This window comes from Notechis scutatus, chromosome 1 (assembly GCF_049901735.1).
Source record: "Notechis scutatus isolate UNSWTSFEM ecotype Mainland chromosome 1, rNotScu1.2, whole genome shotgun sequence".
Lineage (NCBI taxonomy): Eukaryota > Metazoa > Chordata > Lepidosauria > Squamata > Elapidae > Notechis > Notechis scutatus.
The window spans coordinates 173593685-173617648 of NC_142009.1; the positions used below are offsets into that span (position 1 = coordinate 173593685).

The 23964-nt window shown below is 38.3% G+C and overlaps 2 protein-coding genes across 16 annotated transcripts in view; one reads left to right on the plus strand and one right to left on the minus strand.

The window, feature by feature from the left end:
- Window positions 1–5376: 5376 nt before the first annotated feature.
- Window positions 5377–16897, minus strand: NDUFB3 (NADH:ubiquinone oxidoreductase subunit B3). The gene is made up of 3 exons (XM_026667904.2): window positions 16751–16897; window positions 9443–9568; window positions 5377–5621 (listed from the first exon to the last, which is right to left on the minus strand). The coding sequence occupies exons 2-3, from the start codon at window positions 9562–9564 to the stop codon at window positions 5465–5467; spliced, it is 279 nt and encodes a 92-aa protein (XP_026523689.1). The 5' UTR covers window positions 9565–9568; window positions 16751–16897; the 3' UTR covers window positions 5377–5464.
- HYCC2 (hyccin PI4KA lipid kinase complex subunit 2) overlaps window positions 16894–23964 on the plus strand; it is a 66234-nt gene continuing 59163 nt past the window's right edge. For 6 of the 15 annotated variants that reach the window (XM_087949989.1, XM_087949955.1, XM_087949968.1 and 3 more), the window contains exon 1: window positions 16894–17219. The gene's annotated coding sequence lies outside the window, so the exon portion shown is untranslated. Of the gene's footprint in view, window positions 17220–17339; window positions 17816–23964 lie in introns of those variants that run through there. The other 9 variants (XM_087949873.1, XM_087949972.1, XM_087949897.1 and 6 more) reach the window with 3 other exon arrangements.

The following is a 23964-nucleotide window of genomic DNA, read 5'->3' on the forward strand; positions in this document are numbered from 1 at the left end:
AAAAGTCACATGATGTGCCTAATTTATGGTGTCATTCCTTCAGTTCCTGCTGCAGTTATTAAGCAAATCATTACAGGCCGTTAAGTCTGATATGTGATCATAACTTCCTATTGGTTTTAGTGTTGACATCTCAGAAGCAAACTATGAAGATTGCAAATGATACTTACATGACTGTGGGATGCTACAACCTTTATACATTATGCATCAATTCCAGGAACCAATCTGGGTCGGTCACTGGGACCGGAGTCCGAAAGCTCAAAAGACAAAACCTCTTGTCCCGGTGACCTACCCACCTTGGTTCCTGCAACATTATCTGGGCACACGTATATTCGCCTTCATATGCACCAATTGCCAAGCACCCAAATTGTAATCATGTGATTGTAGGGTCACTACAACAGCTGCAACATTAAGGACTGGCGCATATGTCTCCTTTTCAGTGTTTTCAGTAAGCAAGGACTGTCTGTATTTTGGTCAAGGCTAGGAGGCCAAAGATCTAAGAATCACTTTTTCAATAAAACTGTTCCAGCATTTTTTCAGTGTGTTAAATGAATTTTAGCAAAATAATGACACTTCAAAGGGAAGGATATTGCATTAAATGGCAATTCCTTCTGCCAAATAAGCAGATATTTTAGTAATTTTCATTCTTACTTGGAGGAAAAGCCATTAACCTTATCAGCCATGAACAGTATCATGAATATCCCCGCATCCAACTTTTATAATTTTCTACAAATATTTGTCATACTTCAAATGACTCAAAATGCTTTACAGAGTAATAGGAACAAAACTATCAAATAATTACAAAAGCAGATTCATCAGTTGCACCAAAGGCCCTTGGGAACAATTAGTTCAAATGGCTTTGCAAAAGCCAAGCAAGTTACAGACTGCAACCATTTTATGTTTTTCTTTTATTGATCAATGTTTTTGTATTTAATTCCATACTAGAAGCTCCCCCCACAACTATGCATTTTCTTTACCCTTCCCATGTTTCCAATTTGTCCTGTCTCTGCCCTCTTCATCCTTGATCCTTCCAAAATAATATATTCAAACACTGGAAATTTATCATGCTGATCAAATATTAATCAATCACAGTATAGCCCAAACAGAAACAAGTTACATTTTTCAGTGGAAAATATTCTTAGCAGCAGCCTGACTTTCTCTGTTGCAGTTACTCTATCGTAATCCTAGTTAGCCATACAAATGAATGACAATAGGATGGAACAACTTTGACCTAAATGTTTTTACTGCATGATGCCTATGTCTCAGCAACAAAGGTAAGCATCGGGTAGTTTTCACATATGTTGGGTAAAAGAAGCCTAGAGTTGAAAAGGAAACTCTATCTCAGTTTGGCAAAAGCACTGAGGAATCTTTTCCATGATTAAAACTTGAGCAACGGACTCCCACCAGAAATGTGGATTTCTTCCGATATTTTCCCCATCCCCCACCACAATCCATTTTCTGATTAATACTCTTCAATCAGCAGACATGGCTTGAAGGCAAGTAGTCCTCAAGTAAGATTAATGCTGGTATGAATCTTCTTTTTTAAGACAAAAGTTAAAGGTTATTTTTTAAAGTTTAACTTTAAAAAAATAAACTCAGAGACAATTTCTCTGATAATAAATGTAAACAAATCAGTTAAAGCTTGAGAATTTGGTACAAACTGAAATTACCAGTTTGATAAACTCAGTCTAATGTTGGAAAGTCTGCCTCTTATTGTTGTTCAATACAATGAGATGCAAATATAATGGATAGATACAGTGCTCTGATATCATAACCCATTTCATTATATTGGTGTCAATGTTGGGCTGTTAGAATACTTGTGCCAGTAAAACAATCTAAATTTAATGCTAAACAATCTTTTTGCTTTTTTGTCTCCCTCCACAGTTTAGGAAGACAAAATAAAATGCATATGTTTTTCCTATCTGATACAATATTGATAATTTCCCAAATCCTGTAATGAGCATTTGGTTTTGGATTTTTACAGCAATTTATGCATTGCCTTAATAGTGAGATTGGCAGCATATAAATTCAATAAATAAATAATTTCCTAAATCTCTTACTTACCCAAATTATAAAAATGCTCTTCTACCACTCAGTGAAGTCAGAAGAGAAGAAAATCAATTCCTGATCAGTGGGGCAAATGCTGTCTCTCTTCCCATTTTTGGCTTAGCCATTTTTTATCATATCAAACCAACAAAATTTTTTTTCTCACACTCTTTGTCTCTCCCTCCTCAATCAGAAGTCTGAACCACTTTATTTTCAAAAATTAAGCTGAACCCCACAACTTGTTCAAGTGTTCCACCTAACATATCTGAGAATATGCACATTTTATTTCTTAATTGCAATTTTACTGTAGTAACAAAGCTAAAGTCTTGTCCTTTGCTATGGCAGATTTGAATTTGCATATTTTAGTTTTATTTTGATGCTCTTTCCATAGCTATACAATTCAATCCACTGCTTCCCCTACACTTATTTGAACTCTTCTATCTCTGCCACTGAGAACATTACATTCCCCCATAGTTAACCCCGTGTAACTATTGAGTACCAAGGAAGTTTGATTGTCTTGAATGCTATGACTGTTGGCTATTATTTATAATAATTACCATGTTTCTCCAACAATACGGCCTCCACCAATAGGAAGCCCCACCATGTTTTATTGGCATAAAATCAAATTAAGCCCCTCCCCCCAAATTAAGGCCCATATTAAAAATGCAAAATGGGGGGGGGGGGAATGGCAGCGGGGGGCTTGCCCTTAGGAAGTACTTTTGTTGCATGCCCGGATATGGTGCTGCCTGCGTTGGTGGGGCACTTCATATCGGGAGACCTTCCACCATTGCTTTCCCTTCTCCCTTGCTGCCACGGCGTTAGGCATTTGGCGCAGCCACGTGCGGCCAGTCAGGGCTCCTCCCTGCAACCGGAGCCCTGAGGAGACACTTGGCTTCAGGCGCTCCCATCTTCCCTTTGCTTTTGAAGGTAAAGCGAATTATTTTACAAAGCCTCCCCTGCCTGAGAGGGCAGCCCAACCCCACGTGGGGAGGCTAATCTCCCGGGGCCTCTTCGGTTCCTCCCCGACCTCCCTACACTGTGCGCCTCTGACGCGCCTTCAGCCCAGCGAGCTCTTCCACCTCAAAGAAAGGACAGGCGGGCGGCTGCGGAGCAGCAGCAGCGGGTCCGAGCCGCTCGCAGCGGAAACAGCCACCACCCTTAGCCCAACGCGGGAGAACGACCGAGGTTAGCGCCCGCCAGCCCGCCCTTCCCGCCTTTGGAGGCACCTGCACTGAGCGCTCCACGGCCAGCCTAGCCACGCCGCTTCCGACCAACTCCTCCGGGCGAGATTTGGGAACGAGGGGCAGGAGGAGGCACGCACGCACCCACGGCTCGCTTTCACGGGTCTACCCAGCCCGCACGGCTCTGGCGCGGCCCTGGTGGGCAGCGAGCACCTCCCCACCAGACCCTCCGCTCATCCCACCAGGCCGCGCCAGAGCCGTGCGGGCTGGGTAGACCCGTGAAAGCGAGCCGCAGGTGCGTGCATGCCTCCTCCTGCCCTCGTTCCCAAATCTCGGCCGGAGTCGGTCGGAAGCGGCGTGGCTAGGCTGGCCGCGGAGGCGCTCGGTGCAGGTGCCTCCAAAGGCGGGAAGGACGGGCTGGCGGGCGCTAACCTCGGTCGTTCTCCCCGCGTCGGGCTAAGGGTGGTGGCTGTTTCGCTGTGAGCGGCTCGGACCCGCTGCGGCTGTCCTGCAGCCGCCCGCCTGTCCTTTCTTTGAGGTGGAAGAGCTCGCTGGGCTGAAGGGACCGGCGCCAGAGGCGCACAGTGTAGGGAGGTCGGGAGGAACCGAAGAGGCCCCGGGAGATTAGCCTCCCACGTGGGGTTGGGCCCCTCTCAGGCAGGGGAGGCTTTGTAAAATAATTCGCTTTACCTTCGAAAGCAAAGGGAAGATGGGAGCGCCTGAAGCTAAGTGTCTCCTCAGGGCTCCGGTTGCAGGGAGGAGCCCTGACTGGCCACACGTGGGTGCACCAAACGCCGCGGTGTTGCTCTAACGCCGCGGCAGCAAGGGAGAAGGGGCAGCAAGGGAGAAGGGAAAGCAACAGTGGCCCGAACCCGAAGGTCTCCCGAACATCCAAGATGTCGCCGTCGCCGCCCACCCACCCGAGGATGCACGGGGATTAGTCACCTCGAAAAGACGGCCTAGCCGTTTTTTCGGGGGTCAAAAAAAAAATAAGGCCCGGCCTTATTATGTGAGAAACACGGTATTACTGGTAGTATATTATTTTGGACTTACCGAAAACCTAAGCCTATTTGATAACCTATAGCAGCTGGCTGGAGAATTCTGGGAGTTGAAGTCCACAAGTCTTAAAGTTGCTAAGTTTGGGGACCCCTGACCTATAGCATTGATGGTCTGGACAGAATTGGTTCTGAAGGTAGCCACGGTTCTTAACAGGCAATATCTCACAACATTCGTTGCCAATTTGTCAATGTCCAACTGAACTGTTGAATGGAGAAAGCATGAGCAGTTGGCTCTGTTGCTCCTAAACTTCCTCTTTACTCTCTCAATGCCAAATCAGGCTATTGGTTTCCAAGGGAGAGAGAGTGATGATGGATGAGATGTCAAATAAGTTAGGTTTGGAAGGATGTTATGATATAGCGAGGGCCATTTGAACTTTGATGGAGAGCAGGGATTCATCCTATGCAACCAAGATGCTGGAGGGAGGGAGCTAAAACGTAACCCTCAGAGACTCATGGTGAGAATTTTCATTTTTTTTTTCAAACCAATCAATTGGATCCATTCTGACTGTACTCCAGTTACCTGGTCCACATCTATAGAGGTTGCTTAGCTACATCTGGATTTTATTGTGCTGGATTTATTAATTGGCATATTGGTATTTAAACCACACTTTTGGTCTAGATCAGGGGTGTCAAACTTGCACACGCCCACCCTGGTTAAGCGAAGGGGAAAAAGTTGTGATACGTCATGTGATGTGATGCTGCGAGTTTGACACCCGTGGTCTAGATCAAATGGCTCTCTCTCGATCTAACTTGCTTCATAGTGGTATTAATGGGATAAAATTGAGGGAAGATGGATTTAACAACATCCATATATTTCACTCTTAAATGTGTGGAGAAAAAAAGATATGATATAAATGCAAATCTTAATAAAAGTTACGCATCCATTTATAAAAAGGGATGAGGTCATGATGCATGGGAATCTGTTTAACTTAGGCTTATGGTGCTCTCCTAGATGTTCTAGCAGAACAGAAAAATATTCGGACAAAAATAAACAAATGGCGGCCTTTCCATTCTCTTTAAGTAATAATGGACTATTTTGATATATATCTACGTTTCTTCCCATAATTGTGGAGGAAAGAGAGACTACACATATATTCTTCTTTGAGGAACTTTAATGTGCTCCATTCCATGAAACGTCAGACTATACAATGGACTCAAGACCCAGAAGACACAAACAAATCTTCAGTGATGTCCCTTATTTTTTTCTGGGGGGAAAAATGTATATTCAACTGCAAGTGCCACAACAAAAGCGGCAAAACCCCATTTGAATCCTTTGGCGATTGTGTCCAGGAAAGTGACTGGTTTTGCAAAGCCACCTGAGAATCTCCATGCTTCATTGCTAGAGAAAGAACAGACATAAGATGAAAAATTACACAATTTTGCAACTTTACCTTTTAGCCCACCAGTTTAACTTACATATACAGAATTAAGTATACCTGAAAATTGAGTAAATTATTGCAATTATATACCCTTCTTCTCTTTAGATTCATCATCACTTAGTCAAAAGGTATCTGCAGGTGTTTATTGTTTCCTGGAAAAACATGGGTTGGAGTATGTGCGAACAGACGAGAGAGGGAGAATTGCCCCAAAGAGCCTTCCGTCTTAGAATAAAGTATGTTCAAAGAAAAACTATACAGTATTCCTATTTTTCCTCTAAGAACGATCATTTGTTTTTTATTTAATTTATATTCCATCTTTATTATTTTTATACATAACTCAAGGCACAAACATACTTAATATTCCCTCCTCCTATTTTCCTCCCCATAGCAATCCTGTGAGGTGAACTGGGCAGAAAGAGAGTGACTGGGCCAAAGTCATCTGGCCAATTTTTTCATGTCTAAGGCAGGACTAGAGCTCACCATCTCCCAATTTCCAGCCTGATGTCTTCACCACTTAACCACATGTTCTCTAACACCTGATGCTACTATTTATAGCTTGGGGCCTCTAATCAGAATCCTCATAGCTATATTCACAAGCCTTCATATAATTTTCCATTACTTCAGCTGTAATCACCAATTCATTTAATAGAGCTCTTTAATGAGGCAGCTACCAGAAAAAAACATGTTTTGAAGCTACAATGATTATCTTGCAATTTACTCCTTTACTAGAGATTCACTCCAAATGTTTTCAGTTCAAAATTAATCTTCACAGAACCAAACAGAGTTGCATAGGAAATGGGATTTATGAAATCGGCACTTATAATTAGGCAACAACTAAAATTCTTATGTTCCAACCACTATTACTTTTTTTCAAATGAGCACTTCATTAATTATGAAAGTCATACAGGCAGTACACAACTTACAACCATTTGTTTAGTCACTGTTCCAAGTTACAATGGCACTGAAAAAAATGACTTATAACTGATCCTCATACTTAGGACCATTGCAGCTTTCCTATGGTCATGTGTTCAAAATTTGGGTGCTGGGAACTGGCATTTATTTATGATGGCTGCACCATCGGAATCATATGATCGTTATATACGACCTTGCAGCCAGCTTCTGACAAGCAAAGACAATGGGGGAAGCCAGATTCACTTAACAACCGCATAATTCACTTAACACCTGCAGTGATTTGTTTAACCACCATGGCAAATAAGTTTAGTTTACTTTATTGCCATTGCACTTCATACAAGGAAATCAAACACCATCTTCAGTGCACATCATGACCATGAAAATAAACACAAACACACATCCTTCACCCTTCACACATTGAACCGAAAACCCCCGACACCACACCAACACTGCACTATACAGCAGAATTCAAAAGAGCTACTACCCTGGAAAAAGTTGTTTTTCAGCCCATTTTTCCTTGTTTTTATTATTGTGTACCATCTGCCAGATGGTAATAGTTCAGAAAAAGGGTTCCCAGGATGAGACGGATCTTTGAGAATGTTTTGAACTTTCTTAAGGCAGCGGGAGCTATAAAGCTGTTCCAAAGAGGGGAGAGGGCAACCAATGATCTTCTGAACAATGACATTAACCCTCTGGAGTGCTTTCCTATCTGCCACTGTAAAATTGGTAAATCATACAGAGGTGCAGTAAGTTAAGATACTCTCTATGGTGCAGTGGTAGAAGGTCACCAGCAGTTTTTCATTCAGTTGTTTTCTGAGAAGTCTCAGGTAGTATAATCTCTGCTGGGCCCTTTTGACCAGTGCTGCAATGTGAGCACCCCAGGTCAGGTCCTCTTTTAGAATAACACCCAGAAACTTAAAACTGGCCACTTGCTCCATTTGGTCTCCATTGAGAAGCAAGGGCTGGATGTCTGATCTGTTCCTCCTATAGTCCACTATAAGCTCCTTGGTCTTATTGGTGTTGAGGACCAAGTTATTGTCTCCACACCACCAAGGTCATAAATATTGGATATGATTCACTTAACAATCCTCTTGCTTAGTAATGTGAATTCTGGTCTCAGTTGTGGTTGTAAGTTGTGGACAACCTGTACTGTCCTGAAAGTTCATGTGTATAGATAAAAATATCTACATTCAAAATCAAAGGCTTTTGAACAGCACGTAGTGTCATCTGCATCTGGGTTACATTTCATAAAGATAACAATGAAAAAAATACCTGAAAACTACAGTTCCAATTTTAAAAATCTAACATTAGTATTAATGAATACAAAAGATTGCAAAATAATGTGCAGTGTATATGTCAGAAAACCATTTAAAGGATAATTTTAAACCATTTAAAGCAGCGGTCGCCAATCGGTGGGCCATGAGAAAATTTTGGTGGCCCGCAGAGAAATCTCACTCCCAAAGCAATTAATCCAGGCTGCGCAGAAACACAAGGCTGCACCGCCCACACTGCCTGCGGGTACCCTCCTCGCCCACTCACTCCTTACCCGGCAAACTTGCCTGCTAAATTTCTATTTTTTCTTTTTCCGACCATCATCTGTTCTGCTGTGCCAGGAGATTTAGATTAGCTAGGAAGCAGAAAACGGTTGGATTTCTTGCTTTCTAGCTAGTCTTTAGATCTTCGGCTCTGCTTCCCTTAGGACTGAAGGTTTGCTTGCAAGCAAATTCAGTGCACTCAAGGCAAGCAAATTTGAGAGACTGAGCTAGCCGATGGCAGATAGATAGATCACTGAATGATTCTGTAAGCAACTCAATCTGCCTGCTTTGCCTGATTTTGGGTAAAAGTTGCTCTTTTTTTTATAAAAAAATCAATATTTACATACATGGTGTGTTGTGAGTTTGCTTAAAAGCAAATTTTATGTGACAGACTGAGCTAGCCGATGGCAGATAGATAGATCTCTGAATGAATCTGTGATTCTGTGAGCAACTCAATTTGCCTGCCTGCTTTGCCTGATTTTGAGTAAAAGTTGCTCTTTTTTAATAAAAAATTCAATATTTATATAAATATTTATAATATTTACATACAAGCCATGCCCAGCCAGTCACATGACCACCAAGCCACACCCACAAATTAGGCCATGCCCACAGAACCAGTTAGTGGTCCCTGGGATCTAAAGTTATGAGTTTGGTGGTCCCTGAGGTCCAAAAGGTTACCGACCCTTGATTTAAAGGAGCTTCTGTGGCACAGTGGTTAGAGTGCAGTCCTGCAAGCTACTTCTGCTGCAGCCATTGCCTACAATTTGGCAGTTCAAATCCCACCCAGGCTCCAGGTTGACTCAGCCTTCCATCCTTCTGAGGTGAGTAAAATGAGGACCCAGATTGTTGAGGGCAATATGCTGAGTCTGTAAACCGCTTAGAGAGAGCTGAGAAGCACTATAAAGCGGTATATAAGTCTAAGTGCTATTGCTATTGCTATAATGTATTTTCTAGCAGAGCCTTAGCAAAACAAAATTTATGTTGAATTCAAATTGGATCTTATTCAAAGTATGAACTGCACAATTTTAAGAAACTCTTTTTAAATTTAAGGATGTAAATTTTCTGAAGAACTGATTCGACTTAATATAAGGAAATCTAGTTCTCTTGTGCAAGAATGTCCTCACAAATCTTATTATCAGCCTTTACATTTCTATTCTAAAATTTCAGAGTCAATCTACTCTGTATTTCCAAATATAGGACAAAAAATGCTTAGAAAACAAAATGCTTAATGACTTATGTATCTAGAATGTGAACTTTATTTTTGTTTTGTTTCATAAAATGTGTTTTGTGATTGACTTGAACAAAGTAAGGATTTCATATATGCCAACTCTTACCGAAGCCATGGATCCTTGAGACCAAGTTTAGCCAACCTTTCCTGAACATTTTGCAAGGGGGTACCTTCTATTTTCCATTGCCTGTAATCAGGAAGCTCACTGTTCCCATGACCATGGCCCATAATCCTGAGAAAAGATTTGTAAAAGTAAAACTCACAAAATATACAGTGCTTGTTCATTTGGAATATTGCAAAATCAATATTGTGGAGTCTTTGGTGCTCTTTCAGCTTGGTTGTTTGCTTGGAAATTGTTCATTATCCAACTAGGTAAGTTGGCTAATGAGTGCAAGTGAGTGTGAGATTTCCTCCCCGTTTATAGCAGCTTGCCCTGCCATGTTGGCAGGGATATGCTTTTCACCTTGGTAGTCCCCTGATTAGGTTGTTTACTGCTTGAATGTTTGTCTGGTGTTTTGTTCCTGTTTATCTGGGTGCTAGCTATGAGGGAGGATATGCCTGTTCTTTTTGTTCTCTCTTTTGTATAGTATGTTAATATGGTTTATTTCAGTATGTTAATATGGTCTATTTCTCTTCTAGGTTTATTTCTATTTCAGGTGATGGCTGATTTGTCTGAATACCCAACTTTCAGGCATTTTTCTTTCTTTTTTTTAAATAAAGTTTTATTGAATTTTAACAAAACAAATAAAACATCTTATTTGAGTACAACATGGTTCAGGGGTATCACATTTCCACACAGACACAATTTCATATGCATATTCATCTTATGTATTCAACTTCATATCTTATTACTCTTTTTCCAACTTCTTACTATTTCTCCCTTTACTTCTCTTAATTTTTTTTATGGTCATCTCATTTTCTTCTTATTCAATTGTATTTCTTTTACCTAAATTTCTATATCTTTTTATTCATTGTACTTATACTTTTGTCTGTCTTGTTTACAATTTCATATGTTCTCTTCCAACATTCTTAAGAAGCAAAATTCCCCCTATGATTGCCAATCAAAGTGCAACAACTTTAAATCTTATTGTTATTATCATATGAAATCTCATTAAACACTGAATTTGTGCATTCTAAAATTATAACATTCAAATTTCTAATATCTATTTTATATCATGTAGATCTCATCATTCAGACTCTGCTTGGTACTTCCCCTTGAAAATGTAAAAAGAAAAATTCTAAAAACATAGCAAAAACAATATATATATATATAAACATTAGTAAACAAAATAGTTATTCAAAATCATTCTAGTACTGGTATGAACCTTGTAAATCTTTCATGTTTCTTTTCAATATCTATCAATCTTTTGAGAACAACTGAAACGTTTCCCTCCCTTCTTCATTATTACTTAACTGTTAATAAACATACCATTGGATAGTCATACAGTTTTATCTTATAACTTATTTACCATTAATAAGCAAAATAATTATTCAAATTCATTCTAATAACTGGTATGAATTTCCTTATCTTTCACATTTCTTTTCAAGATTTTATCAATCTTTAAAAACAATTGCAATGTTTCCCTCTCTTCTTTATTATTGCATTAATTATAAATAAACATACCATTACATAACAATAGTTTTATCTCATAGATTATTTATTTATTTCATATCTAACTCATTACAGTATTCTACTGTCACAACACTATCTTTTGTACCTTTGCAGAATCCTCACTTTTAACTTAATTTAAATATTGTCTGTTTTCTAGCTGAGCAAATACCTTTAATCCTAGTACGTTTCCCCTTTTTCTTTATTTCCTGCTTTTGTCCCTCATAAGTTCTTTCCCTTTCTATCTTTCCCCCCCTTTTCTCATCCCTTTTTTTATACCCTTCTCTAATTTTCCCTTCTGTAGTTTTCTTTTCTGCTTCTCCTTGCTGTTACACTACTTTTTCAGACTATTTTTCTTTTTGGCTGTTCCCTTTGATCTCAAACTTTTAACTCCTTTCTCCCTTTTCCCCCTTTTTTCCACACTTTGCATTATTTGATCATTGAAAATGGCTTCTTCTTTGTCCTGCCCTTCTTCTTACTCTTGAAGCTTTTCCTTTTGGTTTTCATAGTTCAGGATCTCCATTTCAAAAAATTCAAATGCGAAGCCAAAGGATCTTCCTCCCCTTTCTGCATCTTCTTTCTGTTTTTTAAGACTCATCTTCAACTCCTCTAGGAGTGATGGCATTTTAAACACTTTTGAACAACCACCTGATTGACTTTAAGTAAAAACAGAAAAAGAAAAAAAATGCCAAAAACTTTTTTTAAAAAATCACCAAATGATCCCAGACTGTTCCTTCTTGTTTCTTTCCTTTACTTTTCCTTTCCGTGGGTTACTGTATCTTTTAATAAGATTTCAGTTACAATGTATCCTCTGGAGTCTTTTCAAAGTTTCACTGTTAATCCTCTTTATTTTTCCAGGTGGCACTCCATTTTTCCATTATTCCAAGTCCCACCCTTTTGCCTCCACTCTTCTCCTTTTTAGGACTTCAAAATGACCAAGAAAAAATCTTTATTCTCCTTTTGACACTTAGATTTCAGCTTAAGGTTGCCTATCAGTGTCAAAATAGATTAATATAAATTTCTTTCCATACCATTTGTAATTGCCAATATAAAGGTAAAAAAAGGGTTTTTAACCTCCTTTTCTCTCTCCTTCGCCGCTTAAAGATCTTCTTTCAGAAGTATCCCTCTAGGTACTTTTAGATTCAGGGTACCTTGCTTAGATGTTCTCTGTTGTTTAGCCCGGTCTGTCCTGCTTTCCTCTTTGTCTTCCTCCTGCACAATCTTATCCAGTCGGGTTCTTTGAGGTGGCCATTTCTGACCACCGCTGCAACCGCCTTCGAGGAAGGGAGTTTAGACCAGCCAAGGAGGAGAGATGCGGCTCCCCTCCACTCGGCTAGCAATCTCCCCCATCTTCACCACCTCTACGGGGTGGCTTCAGCCCCGAATCCAAAGGATTGGGGCACTCCAACGGCGAGCACAGATCAAAACCGTGCATGATTGCGGATTTCGGTTTGTCACTGAAGAGACCCAAACCGGAAGTCCCAATTCCAGGCATTTTTCAATGTTCACTGTTTCCCAGTTGAAACTGTGGTTGAATCTGTAAGATTAAAGAGTTTTCATAAGTCTTATGACTGCCGTTCATGTTCATGAATGTGTTCTGTATGATGGCTGCTACAGTCATTACACTCCATGTTGTAGATGATTGTGTTTTTTCCCCACTTGGGCTACTGTTCTTTTGGTTTAATTAAGATATTTCAGAGGATTTTAGTTAGTCTGTGTGCTATAGTAATGGCATGTAGTTGTAGTATATTGGTTGTTTTGACGTAATGTAGAGTTTTCTTTTCCATAGCTTGTGTTGGATTGTGCTATAGTGGTTTGAATGGTCACACACTTTTTGATAAAGTTGTGTGATTATCTATTTTCTTGGGAGATATTCAGGCAACCTGTTTCCTTTTTCTAATTTTCTAGGTGTCCATATTTTTGTTGAATGTGTTGAACTGCTATGATTTCTAGATGCCGCATTACAACCTCTGCTATGATTATGATGATCTCATGGATATTCCTCTGGTTTGTTAGAATATCTGTCCATCGGAATGAAAGTAGGTAAGTGTGGCAGAAGTTGATGAGGTCCATGATTCTGGGCATTCTGATCTTAAATTTACTTGGCATATTTACACACAGTCAAAGGACATGTGTAAATGTTGTAAGCCACCCAGAGTTGATAGGTATGAGATAGGTGGCAAATAAATTCAATAGATAGATAGATGACAGACAGCTAGATAAACAAAAATTCAATAAAAAAGCAAGGAATAACAAAAAGACCACAACATATCCTCTGCAGCAGCCAACACCCAGATAAGCAGGGATTAACACCAGACAAACTATCAAGTAGAAAACAACACTCTTATCAAGGAACTCCAAGGAGAAAATTATACTTCCATCAACACTGGCAGGGCAAGCTACTATATATAAAAAAGGAAAAAAATCCCACACTCACTAGTACTGATAATAAAATGCATGCAAGCACACAATCAAGCTCAGAGAGCACCAAGGATTCTACAGTTCAAACCTGAACTACATATATTGTCTTCTATTGAAAATCAAAATTTTCTATCATGTACATGGAAATGTATTACCTAACTTCCTATGGACCAGAAAAACTGCTGTTCCACATTAATAATTATCTACTGTAGTTATAACAGTAAGAAACTACATCTAACAGCATTTCAGAAATATTGACAATTGACATACTTTTATTTTATCATAAGGAGTAAAAGAAGTGTTCTATTTGCACTAGCATATGCAATAATTTAATTCACTTAATAGCCTCCAGTAAGTGACAAGGAAAAGTAATGTTTCTGTTTCTCTCTTTTTTGCAGGCATAGTTTTTTTATTCACATTATCTGATTAATTTGTCTGAGGTCCAACTGTCTTTTTCACTGAAAAAAAATTGCATCCATTATATAAATAGCTTTTGTTTTTGGAAAACACTTTCCTCCAAGACAACCAATCAATCAATCAAAATCTTATTAAAGTTACTGACCAAAATGTTATAAGAATCACCAGACATAAAGAAAAGTGAAATAAAATTAAACAAATTCTACATTAAGATAAAACAAGCAAAATAAAAATTGATGTAACTAGGTTAAAGAGAAGAGGGATCTAAAATGGCTACTGAAACTTCCAGATTATAAAAGTGACTTTAAATCATTCATTGTTAAGCAATAACAATGAATGATTTAAGCAATAATAAGCAATAAAGTTCAGCTATGTAGCTGAACAAATCTTCTACCACTATGTAAGGAATCTTATTGTGACTGAGATGTCTGTTTTAAACATGAAAAAACAGTATGTGAAATTAGCAGAGGTTTTTTAAAAGAACAATTTAATATGCTCATAATTTCTTATCCTCAAAATGTGGCATATGTCAGAACTGAGCAGTATGAGCAACCAGGAATCTATCTCAGGAACTCTAAAATGATAAAAAAAAAAGATTGCTTGTCATTATTTCCCCTCTTCTCTTTCAGAACCACAACATTCTGAAGGAACTGGTAGATGTGATCTCAGAACCGCTGACTTTCAAAGATGGAGCACCAAGGAACTACTATATGACTGGAAAAGGGCTGATGTAGTTTCCATCTTCAAAAAAGGAAAAAAATGGGTTTAAGAAAATGACATACCTATCAGTCTGACATCAATACATTGGAAGATTCTGGAAAGGATAATCAAGCAATGAATCTGTGAACAAACAAAATCATAACCAAAAGCCAATGAGTTTGTCAAAAACAGATCATGCCAGAGAAACTGCATTCTTTGGCAATGTGACAAAATTAAGAGGACCAGAGAAATGCTGTGAATATAATTTACTTGGACTTCAGTAATCTATTGATAAAATAGACCACAACCTACTACTTTATTAAATTATGGGTTAGACAGCATCACTACCAAATTGATTTTTAACTAGATTCAACTTTTTTCTGGATTTTCAACTGCATTCAACATGTAGTCCGTAATGGAACTGCATCTACATGGAGAGAAGTATGCAGTAGGGTACCCCAAGGTGTTGTCTTAGGCACAGTACTCTTCAACATTTTCATTAATGATTTAGATGAGGGGATAGAAGGGGAACTCATCTAATTTACAGATGACAGACACCAAGCTGACAGGAATAGGCAACACTCTAGAAGATAAGCTCAAGATACAGAAGGATCTTGACAGACTTGAACACTGGGCCTTATCTAACAAAATAAAATTCACTGTGACAAAAGTAAAGTTTAGGCAAGAAAAACCAAATGATCAGTTATAGAATAGGTGGAACCTAGCTGAAAAGTAGTAACTGAGAGAGGGATATTGAAGTCCTACTGGACAATCACTTAAATATGAGCCAGCAGTGTGCTGCAGTTGACAAAAACGGTAACACATTCCTAGGCTGCATTAACAGAAGTATAAATCAAGATCAAGCAAAGTGTTAATAACACCTTATAATGCTTTGATAAAACCACACTTGGAATATTGCATCCAGTTTTGGTTGCCACTATATAAAAAAGATTTTGAGACTCTAAAAAAAGTGTAGAGAAGAGCAACAAAGATAATTAGAGGACCGGAAGCTTAAAATATATGAAGAATGCTGCAGGAATTGGGTATGTCAAGTTTAATGAAAAGAAGGACTAGTGTGACATGACAGCAGTATTCCAATATCTAAGATGCTGCCACAAAGAAGTTGTGGGACCTGAAGGCAGGACAAGCAATGGATAGAAACTAATCAAGCAAACGTAAAACTAAAGAAAAATTTCTTAACAGAACAATTAACCAGTGGAACAACTTGCCTCAAGAAGTTGTGGATGATTCAACACTGAAGGTTTTTAAGAAGAGATTGGACAACAATTTGTCTGAAATGTTATGGGACAAGTGGTTAGACTATTAGAAGACCTCCAGATCCCTTCCAACTCTGTTATTCTGTCTGTCACAAACAATCTTCTTTGACATGAGCTGTTTTTAAAGTGGCTACTACAGGAAGGAGATAGAAAATGGAACATTCTTCCCATGCCCTTTCACTGAATCACCTTTGGAACCATCTTTTCTCCATTTTCCTCTTTTGTTATATGGTAACCAATGTCATGCCACCCATTCCTCCACCATGGATGTTGAGAGCACTTGCAGAGTGTTTTGTCTGATCTCAGGCTTTTTACTTGTCATCCTCAGCTCTTATTGCATCACAATAGTTGGACCACTGTCATTGATATGCAAAGGTTAAAGGTTATGATACATCACAGCAGTGCAATTTCTTCTCATCACCCAATTTTGTGATAAAAAACATTCCTGTATCTTTGAATTCACAATGGATGTTTCTGTACAACATACTTGTTTCCAATGGCAATTAAAGTGTCCATTTTCATTACTATTTAAGACATATTAAGTCAACAAATCCTGAATTAAAAACAGCATTTAAAACAATTCAGAAACCACTGCTACATTTGTCAATATAAATTTATCTTAGATGCATACTTGTTTAAAAGGCGCCTGTCAATATGTATAACTTTACACCCCAGTACATTAATTACAGAGCAATATTACCTTGCCTTTCCTGCAAGGGTTGTCCCGTGGAGCCTTATCTGTCTGATCAATCTGGAAAATCGGTTTATTAAAAGCGCAATAGGCCTACAGTAATCTATTTTTCTTTTAACGATATAGTCAGTGGCCATTCAAGAAGAGAGGAAACTGCAGTTACCCATTGCTTCAAAGACGTCATGACTCTCGCCTCTTCGATGAAATTTTTTTCCTAACAGAAGCAGGTATTTATGGAAAGAAAATACCGAGATTTGGGATTGAGAAAAGAAAGGAACCTGCATCCAAAATAGCTCATACCTGATATTCAGCGAGCCTTCTTCACAATGTCAAGAAATCAAAGCGGAAACGGAAACTGGAACGGTTCGCTGCCGCTAATCTACCCGGAGAAAAGAAGCCGCTTGAGGAGGTTCCATAGGAAAGTTTTTTCCGCCTTTTACTTGTCTCCGCCCACTTCGCGCGGACTCCGACCGGCTATTCCCAGCCGGCGGTGAGACCTCTTTTCGTCCTTCCCCCTCCCCCACACGTGTTTTCCCACGGGCGCGCGCAATCGGAGGAAGCCAATGAAGGCTGTCATTGTTAGGGGCGGGCTGCTGTCCAATGGGCGGCCTCCTTCTTTTCTTGCCGTGCTTGCTTACGGGCCGGAGGCGGCTGGAGGGGGAGGGATTGGCGGTAGCGCCGGTACCAATGGTGGTGAGTTGCTGTGGGGAAGAGACGCTCCTGAGTTGGCGGCCGGCTTTCTGCCGCCGCGAGCAGAGGAAGGACGTCGGTAGGTAGTCGCCTCCCGCTCTCCCCTCGCTCTCGGTAGAAGGGACGGGGCAGCAACTCTCAGGCAGCCGGGAACTCTGCCGCTTCTTCGCTGGACTCGCGAGCTGCAGTGACAGCTGCCCTTTGCACCCTGGAAGCCTCCCCCGCCCGCCCCGGGCACTTGTCGCTTTTTCCAGGCGGGTTCGGGTTCCCCTCTTCGCCCTTCCTGCTTCCCTGCTCCTCCTGAGCGGTCATTGCGCTACCTTCCTCCTTCCTTCCTTCCGCGCCAGAGCCAGCAGATTGCCACTATCCTCTCCAGCTCTTCCACGCACTTCTTGGATGTGACGAAGCTTTTCGCCCTCTTTCTTCTCCTGCCAAGACCGGTTGCCTTCCTCTTTTCCGTATAACACCGGTAGCAAAGTCCCGGTCCAGCTCCCGCCGATCCTGCTGCTTTCCCTCGTTTCCGGATAAATTACAACCGTCTCATAACCGTTTTCTGTTCATAAAGTGACGTTGTATTTTCCTGAGAGGATGAGGCCCCTTTGCTTCTTTACAATCAGAGCTTTTGCGAAGGAGTAGCAAGCAATACGTTTTTCTTCTTTCTTCTCAAGATAAAACGTAAGCCACCTTTCCAGCTACAGTTTGTTTTGATCTGGTCTGAACTCGTCCCGGAGTTGTTTAGTAGTCTCCCTCTCTAACCTTCAATGAAGTCCCTTTAACTAACATTTCTTTCTACCCTGATTGCTTCTTGGCAGTTGTTGTCTTATGGTTGTTAATAATAAGATAAAGAATATAGTAAATAGATATATGAATAAATCTGACAAAGAGATGTTATGTAACATTTTAGCTACATTGCTTATACAAATATTCACTTAGTCAATTAACTCAGGTAAGCAAATGAACACATTTGCACATTATCTACATGTAAAAACACCCTCCCCGCAATATTTATTACTTCTGCTTCAGTTTCACAACTTAAACAGGTAAAGTAGAAAAACTATATATATCCACATTATTGTATTTAGTTTCCATAAAAGCATAGGTTTAATGGTGGGCTTTAAAAATGTCAATTTCTTTGTCAATTATGACATTTTAATAAATTCTTAGAAATGGGAAATTTATGATAATTAGAGATTAAGGAAAGAATAGAAAAACAGCAAGGTTAAATTAATACCATTTATTTTTATTTTTTTTATTTTTTCATATTTGATTGCTTCTTTAAAATAAGATTTGACAGATGGTTGACCTTTCTATTTCCTGGGATATGGTAACAAGCTTGATGACAGTAAAATTGTTTTTATTCTCCAGACTTCCTTTCACATAGGAGGAAAAGCCAATCAGTAGTATTTCCATGGACAAAAGTAGAGTTTCAACTATAAAATATTTAATTGAGCTTATTTATATGTCATACAAATGGTGTTAGACATACAGTTTAATGTTACTGTTAAATGTACATATCATTTGCCACCATTTCAGAAACACTTTACTTCTGCTTGGTAATAACTGATTTTAAAGATACTTTTATTTAGTGTTTATTTTGATTTTAGTACTTCATAAATGGAAGATCTGACTATTATACAAATTGATCTTGGGGAGTGCAAGTTATTTTTATTTCTTGAAGTTGGACGAATTATGGTAATCAAGATATTGTACACCAGCTTGATGTGTCTCTGGACTCTAGTAAGGTTGAGCAAAAATATAGTTTTCTTAGCACAATAGTGCTAAAGAGCATTTTTTTTTTTACAAAGAAGATTTTACTATAAATCCCACATGAATTTAAGTATAGAGGTTTTAAGTGGAAAGGAAGCTACAATTCAATGCTATCAAAATTATAAAAATTAAGTGTTATAAAGAAGTAGCTACAGTGATAGATGAGCAGCTTGCTGGGTGCTATTAAGTGACCGCACCTTATAAGCTAGTGCCCATCAAACATTTTCCTCCATGACACAGCATAGCCTCTGCTATACCTGTATTTTGCCTGTCCATATTTCAGTAGGGGGTGGGGGTTAGTATGTAACAGTATGGTATATGCTTTGAGAAGCTTGGGGCAAATTCACAAAACATAGTTATATATGTATAGTTGCACGTGTCCTTTTGGGTTATGAACTTTAGTCTAGAAACAATGAACTCTGTGTACCCAAAGAGGCTTTAAACTTACTTGTCCTCAGATGCTGCCCCTGCATATCACAAGACAAACAATTTGTGAAATTCCTTCCAAGCATGAAAATTAGATTGATTCTGTTTCTTACGTATAGTTGAAGCAAAATGTTTCATAATATGCTTTCTGCCCTTATGCCATCTGTTCATTATTTTAGTGTTCCTATTTGTATATAATGTCTTCTTGAAGAACAGTTAGAATTCATATTTAAACATTTTAATGATGAAAACTCTGAATATCTTTGAAGATTAACTGTTATAGTGTCCAAAGACCTGCTAATAAGGGAACATTTTAGAGGAGAACAGTTTTATTTGTCTTATTATAACAGAATAACAGAGTTGGAAGGCTTTGGAGTTCTTTTAGTCCAACCCTCTGCACAAGCAGGAGACTATACTATTTCAGACAGGTGGCTGTCCAGTCTCTTCTTAAAAGGCTCCAGTGATGGAACACCCACAACTTCTGAAGGCAAGCTGTTCCACTGGTTGATTGTTCTCACTGTCAAGGAAATTTCTCCTTAGTTCTAGGTTGGATCTCTCTTTGATTAGTTTCCATTCATTGTTTCTTTTCTTGCCTTTGGGTGCTTTGGAAAATAGGTTGACCTCTTCTTTGTGGCAGCCCTTCAAATATTGGAACACTGCTATCATATCTCCTCTGGTCCTTCTTTTCACTAGACTAACCATACCCAATTCATGCAACTGTTCTTCATATGTTTTAGTTTTCAGCCCCTAATCATCTTTGTTGCTCTTCTTTGCATTTTTTCCAAAGTCTCAACATTTTTTTAATAATGTGGTGACCAAAACTGGATGCAGTTAGATTGTGCATGAATCTAACATAGGAAGGTTATAAATCTTCCTTTGTTAGTTTTCAGTACCCAGCCAGATATGTAGTTCAACACATTGATAAGTAATAGGCTAGTAAAGGTTCTCAAAGTATCTGATAAAATTTGTTTTGTTAAATCATAATGCCTTTTTGAAAATGTAACTTTTATTTGTTCTACAGATCTGTCAGTAAAAAAGTTTATATTAGGAAGAAATTCTGCAATATATGAATAAGAAAGTAACTATCTTATATACATGGAGTAATTGAGAATACTCTCAAACTGCCATCTAATTAAAAGTACAATGAGAGCTTACATCCTGAAGAGCCCAATGTTGTGTAATAGCTAAGAGTGATCAATTAAAGTTTCTATCTATCAGTGGAGTCTGCTGTACAATACAGGTAGTTCTTGATTTTGACCACAATTGAGCCCAAAATTTCTGTTGTAAAGTGAGAAATTTATTAAGTGAGTTTTGCTCCATTTTATAACCTTCCTTGCCTCAGTTGTTAAGTGAATCACTGCAATTGATAAGCTAATAACCTGGTTGTTAATTGAATCTGGCTTCCCCATTGACTTTGTCAAAAGGTTGCAAAAGGTGATCACATGACCTTGGGACAAAGTGACAGTCATAAATATGAATCAGTTGCCATGACCATGGGGATGCTGCAAAGGTGGTAACTGTGAAAAATGATCATATGTCACTTTTTTCAGTGTCATTGTAACTTTGAACAGTCACTAAATGAACTGTTGCAAGCCAAGGACTACCTGTATTGAGCCAGTCATTCACTCTCAGGCCTGTTTTTTGTAGGAATAGAATGAAGGAAATCCTCATGTAAAAACTAATGTAACTCAACCCTTAAAATTTCAGACAAAAAGTGAAATATAAATGCAGTAAAAATGTGTATTTTTAAAGCTGCTGTTTCTGTTTTTTATTTAATTGGATTTTAAAGTTTAAAGCAGGCTTTTCTTATGCAGATGTCAATACGGTGAAACCTGGATTCAATAAATGAAATCTCCGTTGCATTTCATTTTATATCATTTTATAACTTTTGCGTAATGACATAAGCATGGGTAGGCTCAATTTAAAGGACTGACACTTTCCCTGCCTCATTAATTCACTTAAATGAAATGTTATTGTACAAAGTATTATATTTTGTTCTCAGACTTAACTTAATTGATCTTCACAAGCAAATTTTTGTTTTTTTCCATACTTCTGACATTTAATTTGCTATATACTTGAAGATTCATAGACCCAATAATTTTGTGGTCCATTTGTTCAGACTGAGAAAAAGAACATTCGGATCCTGAGGAAAAGATCTAAAGGACTTATCTATCTCAGAACTATCAAATTTGGACTCAATGAAGTAATGTGCTTGCAGAAATTTGCTTTTGGGATCAGTCCCCCAAATCAACAAACTTCAGTTCAATCTATATTTTTTACAAGAGATAGTTCAGATAGTTAAATTTTGTATGATCCTGTGCGCTGGTGCACATTAACTCCCAAAATAAATTCTTGACTCTTACTTTGTACAAATAACAAAAATATGTTTTGCCGAACTTCCAAATAGTGTTACAGTTATGAATAGCCAGTAACTATAATGTGTTAATTTTTAAGTTGTAGTTTTATTCATTTTTATTATAGAAAGCATTAGTATGATTTCCTGGGAAAGAAAAGTGGATATAATTGGGCATGACTATCTGGAGAAAACAACTGTAGTGGATGTTACTTCATCCCTAGTTAATTCCACTCATCATTTAGATATATTTCTTGATTGGACTTAGTGACAAAAACTGCCAGCCCCAGTTAGCTTTCTTACTCTTTTACTCTGATACAGTACTGTCAACAGTATTATTGAAGTTGTTATGTTTTTAAAATTACCACAGCTGGTAAGTGTAATTATCAGACACTGAATCACCAAACATGTGTATACCTTCCTGAAAAAAGATGTTTTGTTGTTTCTATTTTAATTGGACTCTGATTTTTTGACAGAGTAGTTGCTAGGAATTAAGGTATAATAAGTAAAGAGATACTGCTTTAAATGTACTGTTTAGGTTCTGTTTGAATAAATATTATGATAAAACAAACAGTTTAGAAATATTTTGGTTCCAATTTTCTTTTCTGTTCAATTTAAGTGTAACTATAGAATTAAGTTATATGACATACTTTGTTTATTCATCCTTTGCTATGCCTTCCTGCGTTTACCATTTTTCTTCTTACAGGTAGTCCTTGCTTAATGATTGGTTGCTTAGTGATCAGTCAGAGTTATGATGGATCTACTGAGAGGTACTTATGACCCAATTCTGGAGCTCTGATGGCAGCAGTAACTCCCCCACAGTCATATGATTTCATTTTGGGTGCTTAGCAATCAGCTCACTTTCATAGCCTGTTGCAGCATTCTGTGGTCATGAGACTTCTTCAATTTACAGTTTTTACATCACCCATAGGAATGAACAGACTTGATTTAGTTACCGCCATATCTGCTTTACAACTGTGGTGTTGGCTTGATGGCTGCTGCAAAAAAAGTCATAAAATTGGCTCAATCACATGTGTTGCTTGACTTACCACTGTCATGACTTATGACAGAAATTCCAGCCTCCATTACTGTTATAAATCAGGAATTACCTGTACTCCTTTGCTGTCCTCTATCATCATGTTTGTATTTTATAGGGAAACTCTACCCTTATATTTGGTTTTGACTTTTATGGTAAATTTATACTTCAGTGTTTTGTTGCTAGATGTGTATTCAATCTCGTTTGAATTTAATGTGATGGAATCTTTATCTTGTATAAGATGGTAGGTAACAAATTTGGCAGGAATGTATCATAGTCAATCAAATTATTTTTTCAGAAATTCTTTCAGCTAAACTAATGTTATGGCTGTACCTAGGCATCATTCTAACACTTATAGTTTTTACTAATTGTAAATAAAGTACTTTTTATAAGATTCTTAGAACTATAATTTATTACTTGCCGAATGTGACTCAACAGCATGATGTGACTTTAAAAAAGGGCTGTAAGTATTAGGTTATATCAGTAAAAACATTTTTCTAGGGCAAAGAAAATATTTATTGCATTGTACCAGTGCCCTGCTCTGATTAATCCTACTTTGAGTATTTTGCCCAAATCTGGAGATCATACTTTTAGGAGGATTTGGACAAACTGGAACAGCTTCAGAGAACTTGTCTAGAATAGTTAAAACTAACCTGTAAAGGGGATTGAGAGAATTGAATGGACTTAGTGTTATGATGGGGATGTGATAGCATTAATCAGGCATGCACCAACTGCTCATACATTAAGACTTGGTCACCACAGTAGACACATTGAAACAGTGGCTGATTTCTTAAATTGAATGGGAATTGAATCAGTGACCTGAATCCCCTCTTCCTACTTCATTCTATATTTAGGCTCTATACTACATTTTTGTATTTCTTTTCTAAAACCGACAGGAACTCCATTGCTATATAACTGTAACTCTTGTTGAAACTCAGCAACACATCTGAAAATGACAAAAAGTGTGTGGGGCGGGGGGAAGAGTTATAAAGTGCCTATCTTTTGTCATAGGAGAATTTAAGTTTCCTACTACTTTTGCTCAAAACAATTGACCTACAAATTTTAGCAGACTTTTTGATTAGAGATGTATCTAATTGCAAATGTTTGAACAATCCTAGTATTTAAGCCTCAGGATGCTAGCTATGCCTATGCTGTAAGACTGAATTTGTGTGAAGCTGACATTCTTAGACTGGGATACTATTGTTAACATACATTTGCCTGAATTTATGTAAAGGTTGTATC